Source organism: Peromyscus leucopus, chromosome 9 (genome assembly GCF_004664715.2).
Source record: "Peromyscus leucopus breed LL Stock chromosome 9, UCI_PerLeu_2.1, whole genome shotgun sequence".
NCBI lineage: Eukaryota > Metazoa > Chordata > Mammalia > Rodentia > Cricetidae > Peromyscus > Peromyscus leucopus.
Genome location: NC_051070.1, coordinates 78,312,000 through 78,324,465, shown reverse-complemented (window position 1 = coordinate 78,324,465; position 12,466 = coordinate 78,312,000). Strand labels below are relative to the sequence as shown.

The 12,466-nt window shown below is 39.7% G+C and overlaps 1 protein-coding gene across 1 annotated transcript in view; it reads left to right on the top strand.

The window, feature by feature from the left end:
* Styx (serine/threonine/tyrosine interacting protein) overlaps positions 1–12,210 on the top strand; it is a 36,387-nt gene extending 24,177 nt beyond the window's left edge. Inside the window, exons 9-11 of the mRNA XM_028873612.2 lie at positions 1,129–1,201; positions 5,824–5,917; positions 8,891–12,210. Of these exons, the coding sequence (XP_028729445.1) occupies positions 1,129–1,201; positions 5,824–5,917; positions 8,891–8,964 (241 nt within the window). The 3' untranslated portion in view covers positions 8,965–12,210. The remainder of the gene's footprint in view (positions 1–1,128; positions 1,202–5,823; positions 5,918–8,890) is intronic.
* The last annotated feature ends 256 nt before the right edge of the window (positions 12,211–12,466 follow it).

Genomic DNA, 12,466 nt, shown 5'->3' with positions numbered 1-12,466 from the left:
AAAGACAGCTGCATTGCCAAAGCCCACCCCAGCCTGGGTGACAGCTCACAAAAGCTGGGAACCTGGAACACTGTGAAGGTTGGAGATTGTACTTCCCATGTGACTTTGTCCTTGTGTGTAAACCTCTTTCAGGCAGCTCAATGCTTATCCACTTCCTCAAGGCAGCTTGGCTTGTCTGAGAGTGACTCTCAACAGCCTTGACTCTTTGGAGCTAGGAGTTAGTGAGTCTGATCAGTTTACGGGACTTCCTGAAGCTGTTGAGTTGTTTGCTTTAGCTTCCCTGCAGGAAGGAATGTTTCACCTTGGAGGAAATTGTTACACAACAGTGTCACAACACCAAAAATGATTACTCCCTGAAAGGGACTGGTAGACTGAAGAGGCAAGGTCCAGAGCCCCAGAGTGGAATCAGGGTGGGTTGATAGCGATGGGAAGGTGATAGGAGGTAGGGGAGATTGGATTCATGTGTGAAATTGTCAAAAATGATTGACAAATTTTTTAAAGATTTGAATACAAAGTACTTGAAAAAATATTTAACATGCATCAATAGACTATATTTGATGTTATCTTTATTATTTGGAATCAGTAATATCCATAATCTCTTGATTCCATTGTACTTACTACTAGATATTACAGGTAAGCCTTACAACACAAAGGAGTTCTTACTCATTTAATTTTGAAGCATGTGACAGGTATGCTATGTGCACAAAGTGCTTTACATTTCTCTCACTTTCACAGTAGTCCTCCAAAATCAGCACTATAATACCTGTTTTACCATCCAGAAAAAGTTGAGCAACTTCCCTGTGATACGTGGTGAGCTTAGGAACTGAATTTACTTGGTTTAGCTTCTATCGACTGCAATGTACCACCTCTCTATAGTATTAAACTGTATGACTATGATTTCCTACTTTGGCACATTTTTTTAGGTAATTTTTAATGTTGTTTGTTTTTTTGTTTTTTTTTTTTTTTCCCCAGCTATATTGGGCATTGAACCCAGGTCCTTGCATGGCTAAGATGCTAGAGCTCTTTCCCCAGCCTTAGGAAAAATTCAAATTTAAATTCTTAATGGAAAAATATTAGATTATTTCATGAACTAGTTCCCTTACATTAATTTAATTTCTCTGTTTTCAGAGATGCATTTGCTTATGTACAAGAAAGGAGATTTTGTATTAATCCTAATGCTGGATTTGTCCACCAACTCCAGGTAATGAACTATGTTTATAGTCTTTTTAAGGATTAAAATGGCTTGTCTATATATCTTTGGTGAAGTATTTGGTGTAAATACTTGATATTACTATAATCTGACTAAATTGATGATTCCAATTTTCATCTTTGCTTAAATGGTTTCTTTTGGTTTGGGATTTTTCAGATAGGTTCTCTCTATTATGTAGTCCTGACTGTCCTGGAAAACTCTATTTAGACTAGGCTGGCCTCGAACTTACAGAGATCTGCATGCCTCTGCCTTCCAAGTACTAGGATTAAAAGCATGTACCACTTCACTCATCCCTTAAAAGTATTTTTTTCTTAAACCAGCCCTGGTAGCTCATGTCTGTAATCCCAGCACTCAAGAGACTGAGCCTTGAGGATTGCCATGAATCCCAGGCAAGCCTGGGCTGCAGCTGAAATGATCAAGAAAATGGGTTAAAAGTGTGTTGTTGAATACAAGGTAGAGGCCGGGCGGGCAGTGGTGGCCCACACCTTTAATCCCAGCTTTCAGGAGGTAGAGGCAAGCAGATCTCTGAGTTTGAGCCCAGCCTGGTCTACAGAGCGAGTTCTAGAACAGCCAGGTCTACATGGAGAAGGACTGGGGAGATGGCTTAGAAGGCTGAGGTGCCTATAGCAAAGAACCAAATTGTCCTCTGACCTTCACATACACTGCAAATGTGTTCCATCTCTCGGTCAGTCAATTTAAATGAATAAATAAAAGCAAAGCAAAATTATATACAGGGGAGAAAATGTGTTAACCCCCCCCCCCTTTTTTCTACTTGTTGTTTGTTTTATAGACAGGGTTTCTCTGTGTAGTTTTGGTACCTATCATATGGATCTCGCTCTGTAGCCCAGGCTGACCTTGAACTCACAGAGATCCACCTGGCTGTGCCTCCCAAGTGCTGGGATTAAAGGCCTGTGCCACCACTGCCCAGCTTCCCCAAACACACACCAATTTTACAGTACAGAAAACTTCAAAATTATTTTATTTTGTTTTACATTTGTTTTGTCTTTTGTGGCGATCCGCCTGCCGCTGCCTCTTGAGAGCTGGGATTAAAGGCATGTGTCACCACCGCCTGGTGGGTCTCAGGTCTTGCTGACATACGTTGCTTTTTTTTTCTTTTTGGCCTTGTATGAAAACATTCATTTTACAGCATATTGTTGTACTTGAAAAAGTAGGATATAATATGATAAACAAAATAAAAATTTAGCAGTATGTAAGAATCAGATGTAAAGTAAGTCCTTTTAATAATATATCTTGAAGAAACCAAGTGTGAGGTCATATGCTATAATTTCATTTAGGAAGCAGAGCCAGGAGGATCACTGCAGGTTCAAGGTCAGCCTGGTCTACATAGTAAGACAGGGCATCCAGGACTGAATAGCAGAGACTGTCCACAAATATTGTTGGACCCCAAAGGTTAGGGTCTCAAGTGGGTGCCCCAAGAACCCAGACTCCAGTCCAGTTGATGCAATAGCAGGAGGATTTATTAAGCTTCTGTACAGAAGGGCTCCTCTGCTCCCAAGAGCAAGAGTCGCATCTTACTGCAGCCCCATAAGGGCTTATAAAGGAAAAACCCACAAAACCCACAAGATTACAATTCCCATACAATTTTGTTTCATAAGATCATGGTCTGGGTACAGAGTGATCACAGAGGGGGTACAGTCAACAGGTACATTCTTCCTGAAACCTCAAGGGGGGTATCAGGGCAGGAGTGGAGTTTACACAAAGGTCACAGTGGTCCTTCCTGGAACACCTGCAACTATCCCAGTCACAGTTGAGCACATCTCTTAACAGAAATCTTTTTACATTGTTATATGGTTGCAGGGGAGACTGAACAAAGGCTAAGTCAGGTTGCCCTTGGAACTAGATTTTTAGTTCCTCATTTCCTGGTGCTTGAAGTTTCTCTTTTCCTGAGGCTTGGGGGTGTAAGCCTGAAGGGCTAGGGTCTTTCATTATATAGAGAGTATGTAAAAAATTAATTATATATAGAAATTAAGTATATTTGAGTAATTGTGTTTAAAAGATAAAATCTTGAGCGTATTTTTGTAATACACAGTCACTGATCACAAAATGTTCCCATGCAAAATGGACCACATATACAATGGTGGTCTCCTAAGACTACAGTAGAGCTGAAGGTACTGTATTACATAATGACCTTAGAGTCATCATACCATTTCAGTGCAGTGTGTTACTTTTTTATGTGTATAGGTGAGTTGTATACATGGGTATGTGCCTGATGCCCTTGGATGCCTTGGGACTGAGTTACAGATGGCTGTGAGCCACCATTTTTGATGCTGAGAACTGACCCTCCAGTCCTCTGAAAGCAGACAGTACTCCTCCTGATCGCTGAGCCATCTGTCCAACCCCACAACTTGTTACTCTTGGATTCGTGGTGATGCTGGTAGAAACCTTCCTGCCATAGTTGACACTCAAGTAGAGAAGTGCTTTCTTATGAGAAAATCTGGTCATTCTGGCTAATATCTTCAATGTAGACTATAGAGAAAATTGAAGGCAACTGCCATAAGCAAGTAGACCAGTTTAAAGGAATTAAGAGAAGTCGAGAGATAAATCCTGGGAGCTGGTGAGATTGTTTAGTAAGGAAAGGCACTTGCCACCTTACAGTACAAGCCTAAGGCCATGATCCTGATCCCTGAAGTCCCTGTAAAGGTAAAAGAGAACCAGCTCCACACATTTGTACTCTATCCTCCACATGTGTGCTGTAGCAAGTACATATAGACAAGAATAATAAATACAAAAAGATTGGTTTAAACAAAAGTGGTAGCAGAGGGAAAATAGATGAGGTACTGGGTTTATTTGAAAGCATTGCTAGCTGGCAGGACTTGATATTTGATGGATATAGGTTCTGAGGGGTAAGGATAAAGATGAATCTGTCTTTCTCTCTCTCTCTCTTTTTTTTTTCCAGACAGGGTTTCTCTATGTAGCTTTGGAGCCTGTCCTGGAACTCACTCTGTAGCCCAGGCTGGCTTCGAACTAACAGATCTGCCTGCCTCTGCCTCCTGATTGCTGGGATTAAAGGTTTGCGCCACCACCACCTGGCTAAATCTGTCTTTTGATTGAACAACTCCAAGATAGCTCATCACTGGTAGAGAGGAAACAAGGGGTGATTTGCAGAGTAAAATCAAGAGTTGGGTTTTTTTGTTTTTTTTTTTTTAACTTGGTTTTCTGGTGCAGAGCATTAAACTGATAACCTTGTACGTGCTAGACAAGTGCTACACTCCTATCCTAGCCTCTGAGATTTTGATTCTATCAGGGTTAGAATAGAGAGGAAGTACACAATTACATGCATGTAATCAGGAGACACACTCCTGTGTGTAAGGATTGGATGAAAAGTTAAGACAGGAATAGCTAGTGGTAGCCTGCTTCTGACCTAGCTTGCTGGCATGGGCAAGGCTTCAGGTTCAGATTCCAGTAGCAGGATAAGGAGTGTTTGATGGAGTTGCATTTGCCATGCTCATACACCTGAAAGCCCAGGAGGAGGGAGGGTCGGATTTCAAGGCCAATCTCAACCAAATGGCACATTGGAGTCAGCCAGGGTTCTTTGCAACTCTGCCTCCAAAACAAACAAACAAACAAACAAACAAACAAACATTTCAAAGGCAGAACACTAGGGCCTTCAGGCATGCAGAGGATGAGGAAATAAAACTAACAAAGGAAGATCCTGGTGGTCTGCTTTCAGAGGTGTTGGGTGAAGACTGCAGAAGGGAGGAGTGGTCCCCTACTTCAAAGACTTTGAAGTCCCTGTGGGACAGTTTGTTCAAGGAAAACTAGGAAAGGAGAATTGTGTTTTTGTTGATTCTTAGAACCATTTAATAAGATTACAGATTTAAGTTTTAGGTCCCTCTACCCTTTGTACTATTATAACATAGAATTAGACCATTATAGCTAACGCCCCAGTGGCAGAACTTCCATTCTGTCTGGCAGTGAGCTATTGGCACTACTGAATTTCTAATTATCAGTAACCGACAGTTACCAGGTAGGAATAGTGAACCTTCATTGTAGATGTAATGGTCTTACTAAATAAGAAACACAGAGCCAAATGCAGAGTTAAAAGCCCAAGAGGTCAGAGCAGTAGCTAAGAGCTGAGACTAAAACCCTTTCTTACCCCTCGCTGCTGCCGCTGCTGTCCTTCCCCTCTGAAAGAGACCTACTTCCTGTGTATCTGTCTTTTTATTGACTTTCTGTCCTGCCTTCTCATTGGTTGTAAACCCAACCACATGACCTCCTCATCACTGCCTGTCTGTACAGACCTCCAGGTCTCTATGGTTGGTTATGAGATTAAAAGCATGTGTCTCCATGCTGGTGGTGTCCTTGAACACACAGAGATCTGCCTGTCATGTGATCGGGGATTAAGGGCATGTGCTACCACTGCCAGACTTCTGCTGTGACTTGCTATTAGCTCTGACCCCAGGCACTTTTATTTATTAACATACAAATAAAATCACATTTCAGCACAAATAAAATATCACCATACTTCATTCATGAGACTATGGTACCAGCCCTTTGGCTGTACACTAAGATTACAAATGTCCACGTTAACCATTGTTTGGGTATTTAAGAATATAAATGTATATCTGAACTAATTAAGGTATTATTTTTAGGAATATGAAGCCATCTACTTAGCAAAATTAACAATACAGATGATGTCACCACTCCAGATAGAAAGGTCCTTATCTGTTCATTCTGGTACCACAGGTAAGGGTGTTTCCTTTTACAGAAAATTGAAGAGAAAGGTAGTGGTGGGGAGTAGAAAAGCATCTGATAAATGTTCAATGTACTACTGAGCAATGTAAGTTGTTTAGAAACGCTGAATAAACTATTTACAGTTTCAAAGGATTAGCTGTCTAGTGAATAAACAGTATATGTACCTCTGATGTGCATAAACTATAACGCAGAGACAGTTACAATAGCCATTGAAGAGCATGTATTACTTGGTTTAATTTTCAGTCTGTTAAGTTGTAAAACTTGTACAGATTAAAATAAGCACAGTTTGGATAACTTGTCTGACACAAAAATGTGGTTTTTGGGGGGCTCAGGAGAGATGGCTCAGTGGTTAAGATCATTGGCTGTTCTTCCAGAGGACCTGAGTTCAATTATCAGTAACGACATGATGCTCACAAGCATCTGTAAGAAGGTCTGGTGCCCTCCTCTGGCCTGCAATACATACATGCAGACAACACTGTGTACATAATAAATAAAGCTTTAAAAAAATAAAAAGTGGCCAGGTGGTGGTGGTGGTGGTGGTGGTGGTGCAGCAGCAGGTGGTGCAGCAGCAGGTGGTGCAGCAGCAGGTGGTGCAGCAGCAGGTGGTGCAGCAGCAGGTGGTGCACGCCCTTAATCCCAGCACTCGGGAGGCAGAGCCAGGAGGATCTCTGTGAGTTCAATGCCAGCCTGGTCTACAGAGCAAGATCAAGGACAGGCACCAAAACTTCACATTCAAAAAAAAAAACCTGTCTCCAAAAACAAAACAAAAAAGTAGTTGTTGGGTGTGGGAGCATGTACCTATAATCCTGCACTGGGTGACCGAGGCAGGGAGATCATATAAGACCTGGCCTCAGAAGAAAATGAAAGAAATGATTTATGCATGAAACTGAAGTTCAACAGTATTAACTGATGTGAGCTACCTCAATTTTTCACAACTACTATCCTGGACTTTTGTTGTTTTTAAGCTTTATTGTTTTATTTTATGTGTGTGAGTGTTTGGCTTGCATGTATGTACCTATATGCACCATGTGCATGCCTAGTATCTGAAGAGATGAGAAGATGGCAGCAAATCACTGGAACTGGAGTCATAGGTGGGTATAAGCCACCAACTAAGTACTAGGAATCAAACCTAGGTCCTCTGCAAGAGCAGCTGGTGTTGCTGACTGCTGAGCCATCCCTCCAGTTGGTGGTTGCTCTGAGACTGGGTCTCACTATGTAGCACTGGCTGTCCCAAAACTGGCTGTGTAGACCAGGGTGACCCGGAACTTCGCTGGTGAAATGGCTTAGTGGGTTACAGTGCTTGCTTTGCTACTGCACCTGACTACGTGTCTGGTCTCCTGGACCCACACAGTACAGCAGAGAACCGCCTCGACCTTCCAAGTGCTGGAGTTAAAGATGTGTGCGACCACACCCACCTACTCCTTTGCTCTCTCCTCTGATCCACTTATTTCATAGTTAACAGTCTAAGCAAACTCTTAACCTTTTATCTTCTTTTCCAAGTTCTTGCTGCTCATTTGGAATAGTTCTTGTAAGATTAGAGCAGGTTATGTGCCTATTGTTGAGCTGGCATTTAAGCACAAGTTCAGAATGCACCATTCAGGCCAGATGTTCCTTTCTTGGGCTCAGCTTCCCAGTTATCCTTGACTCTTTAATCTTGACCCTCCCTCCAATCACTGTTTCAACACTGTAATGTTTGCCAGAATCTTTAAAGCACACTTCTTCCAAATAGTACTTTAAACAAAGGCTAGTTAGGTCAACACGAGCCTCTGAGCCAGATTATCCTGGTATATTCTGTACATTGTAGTCAAATTTATTTTCTCACTTGTAATGATGTTTTGTTTTGCCAAAGACTTCATTGACTGTTCTCGAAGAAGTGTAGACTGGAAGATCTAATGGTTCTCATGAAGAGCCACAGGTAGCAAAGGTTCCCATATGTAGTAAAGCCCTTCTGGCTTTTCAGTTTGTGTTTCATTGCTCCTCTTAGTGTCTACCCTCCAAAAAACTAAGTGGATGGTCTCCTGCAGTGGTTTTCTTGCTGTGTGTAAGATTCATCTTCTCTGTTCTTCCACACAGCTTAGATGCCATCTCCTCAAATGAGGCAGGGTTAGTGCACTCTTCTCCAACCCCTAGTGGGGACTCCTGGAGAAGTGCATCACTGCGCCTGAAACTCCTATCAATCACCTGTATTTAACTTTAGGACTTTCTTTCCACTTTTACTCTGTTGATGCTATATTTACACCTGGTTAGAATTTGCATTCTGAATTATATTATGATTTAGCACAACTCTAAATCTACAGCCAGGCTGTCGTTAGTCACAGAGCACAGCCGACTGCCAGTTTAACTCTTCCTTCAGCTTTCCCTCCAGGAGACCCCTTTCTCAATGTAACTGCAGCCATGTAGAGATAATTTTCTTTCTTTGTGGGATGTTTCTGTACAGTCATCTCTGGTGTAGGAAATCAATCAGATCTCTTTATCTGCTATATACTTTCCTTGCTCCTAACCCATCAGTCTGGATGAGAAAGCCACAGCTTTAGCAGAAATATATCTTCAACTGCTTTTCTTCATAACAGCAACTATGTGAACAGAAAATTATATCTAAAAATCATACAAATGCAAACTAGCCTACTAGATGTGGTGTCCTACGACATGTTACGTTGCTTCAACAGCATAAAGTTGGTGATAAGCAGATTTAATGTACCACTGACTCTTGAAAAGTTCTACTTTTCATTCTATTTTAAAACGGATGTTTATTATGTGCAATACCTAAGACATTAAGTTGCCAATGTAACTTTACTTCATGATGCACAATAAAGAACTGACTAAAGTTTGCCCTAAATTCAAGCATGAAATTTTTGTAACACTTGTACATATCACATAGTGAAAGAACAGATTTTTGCTGCCTGTAGTCTTAACATGAGCTCACGTAAGTTTTCCCTTTATTTTATATCACTCGGCAACCATTAGGTAGTCTGAAGAGAACACATGAAGAAGACGATGACTTTGGAAACATGCAAGTGGCAGCAGCACAGAATGGCTGAGCTCTGAGGACTGTTCCACGGATGTGAATTTCCATTTGGACAGGAGAGAATCCTAGTGATAATTGTAAAGTGGTAAAAACACAGACAGTTTCTTTTCAATTATATGTTGCTTCCAGACATGTTTCTCTGCAACTTGTTGAGCAACACTTAAGATGTTGGACTTCTACAGTAGATGGCGCTGATGGGTGATGGGTGTACTTTACAAACAACACAAACAAAACGAAACAAAAAAACCACTTTACGGTTTTATTGTAAACCAAGAATTTTGAACTTGCAAAGAGGTATTATTGCAATAATGCACTTTTCATACTTGAAATTTATTTGTATGATATAAAGTTATTACTTTAAGCAAACTGCAAGTTAGGGGGACTTGTTTATAAATTTTGGATAATTTATAACAAATTTCCTAATGTTTCCTAAAAACTCATTTTGTGTTATATATATTACATGTAAAGTAATTTTACAGTTCACTTTTCTGATGGAGCCTCTTACAGAAACATTAACAAAATGTAGAACTTTCACATTTTTTAATATAATTCAGTAACTTAATTACCATTTTTTTCAAATTTCTTAGCCCTTTATTTTTAAATCATGACTTTCACCAACTACTTTACTAATCCAGTGAATACTTCCTTTCCAATTGCCTTCCTTATTCTAAACAAGAAAAAAAAGTTGTAATGATCAAAGAAAGAGGTCTTACTTTCCAAAACCAGATACTCAAATATAAGGGTAGTGTTCTATTTCCATCTCCATTGTTTTCTTTTTGTTGTTTGTTTAAGCCAGATGTTGACTCGGTCTTTTCAGAGTTGCCCAGCCCTTTTTACCTTTGTCCAAAATGGTTCAAAGTAGACTCTTAAGAAACCAAACCAATGTAGCACTGTTTCTTCAATATGAAACCCCCAAAAGAAAAGTGCCTTGAATCAACAATTAAATCTTCATGACCTCTAAATTAGTATCTAGAGCAGTGAAAAGCTATTAACATTTTCTGTAATCTGTTTTTAAACCATACATTAAACTGAATCTGTGAAGCTTGAAGAAAGTCAGTGATTTGGAAGAAGACATTTACTTCTTCGTTTCACGTTGTCTTGCTTCTGTGAGGCTGTTCAGCTGACAGCTTTGCCTAGAAGATTCATTGGAGAAAGCAGTTTGTGGACGGCTTCAGGGTATTGTAAATTACTGTTTTGACTTGTTCTTACATTTGTTCAAACTTACCCCATAATTTGCATTAGCAAAGTAACTTTATGGCTCTTTAGTTTTCCATGTTTTTATCTATATGTATAAAAGTTGTTCTACAAAACCCATTTTGCTATTTTAAGTGTGATGTGCAGAAGAGAGAAGTGTTTTTAACCTTTTGTATCTGATGACTTTAGGGTAGCACAAACACAGCTCCTTTATAGTTGACATTTCTCAGTCCTCTCTCGAGGTGCTTTCTTGTTGGGAATGAGAGCTGTCCATTTCCAGGGTACCATGAGGCACTGTGCAGGCAGCCTGTCAGACTTAGTTAGTTACTGTAACAGTACAGAGAAGGCTCAGTCCTGCACAGTGGGAGCCTGACTATAAACCAGAGTTACTGTTAACTAGAGTTACTTCCTCTTTGGAGTTTGCATCCCATCTCCTACCTTTCTCCCCTAAAACCAGCATTGGGATCCACTATTCTGTTGTGTCACTGGTGTGCTGGGCTAGTAGAGTCAGGATTACATTCGGTGTTCAAAACTTCCTATGTACACACCATCAATGGACAGGTCAACAAAAGATCTCTCTTGCAGTCAACTCATAATCTATGACTCATTGAACAGAAATTGTGCTTAGTAATCTCCATATAAAATGACTTTCAAGATGAGACATTTGAAATATTCTTAATTTTCATAAAAATATATGCTCCTCTTTAGGAGTCTGGCCAAAAATACAGAGTAGGCTATTGTAGCTGGTAATTTGTAGCTGGTAATTTTCCATTTTTCTAACCAGTCATTTTTATGTTCTCACGTGAAGTGCCTATCCAGCACGATATACTGGAGATAGTCTCACACACTCGAGACTGCCATCGTGTTGAGCACAGTTGATGTGAACAGTGAGGTTCCTTCTTTCCTAAGAAGCCTGCAAGTTTCTTGTTTTCTTCCACTGTGTTTACTAAGTAGCTGTCTTAGGTTCCGTTTCCAGTGATGTTTTATAACAGCCAACTATGATAAACTTAACCAATCATGTCTTAGTCTCTAGAACTGAATAATGAATGTCGACCCAGTTTCAACACTAAATATGTAGTCTGGGTTCAGAATTAAAAGTACATTTTTATCAAAACATAGGGAACTTCATTATCCTCATTTTGAAAGTTTTGAGATAGATACTGGAAACTTTGGAGTGGGGGTGGGTCTTCTCTTAGTTTGACTGGTTCCTGCTAATTTCTTGTCTAGTAGATGTTGACTTGTACCAACTGTAGTAGGAATGTTCAAGTGTGATAGCTTTGCTATGAACTTTCAACCACTAGCAGAGCAGAATATTCATTTGCAGGGGTATGGGGTTGTGCTTAATCTGAGTCTAGAAGTAATGTCAGAAAATGCTAAGCATGTCCTTTGTAAGAAAACATAAGGTTCCTAATTGTTTAATTACTATGGTAATTCAAACTAATTAGAAGTTTTTAAGTGCAATCTTGAATTATGAAGTTGAGATGTATATATTAGGATCTCAATTTGATGTAAAGTAAATGAGCAGTTACCTGACGGATTTTTTTTTAAACTGGTTTAATCCATGAGTCTAAAGCATAGCTTCACTTCAGTATTTACATTATCTTTGTCCATTCAACACCACTCCAATAAGGAAATGATAGGAAATAGCTGAGACTTACACAAGGATTTTATTTATTTTTTTTTAATTAAGAAAATAAGTTTCTAGAGTCTTGAGTGCTGGATATTCTTTGTCTTTCCCATTCATGGCAGCTAAAGAAAAAAAAAATCACTCAAAATATTCAGGTTTACATGTTAAGCTCTCTCACAGGGAGCTGCCATACCTCACAGTTCAAAGTGTTTTCTCAATCAGTAACATGATACTGACATGTAATTGCAATTTACTATGCAGCAAAAAATGATTCAAGAAAAATAACATACAGTGTCTCTTTACCTCTGTATAGGCAATGGCTTACATTACTCTGCTTTTAACATTTGTACTCAGATGAAATGCTTCTGTATGTATAGGAATGTCACAGATGCAAGATGCTGCTAGCCTGGGCACAAAGTATTAAAATTATTTTGTGAAGACTGGTGGTTGTATTAAAACTGTTGTGCCATTGTACCTCAACAGATGATTGAGAAGCTCATTCAAACTCCTTATGCCTCAAAACTTCTTTGCCTTCTGGGTAAAAGTAACCCAGCTTTACTCCCACATATTAGGAAGGGTGAGTGAACATTTAATATTGAAACTGTTTTCAGTTGGTGACATAATACAACTGTTTCTGTAAAGGGGGTTTAAGAGAAGATCTCAAAGACTCCATGGGATTATTGAAATACTAACA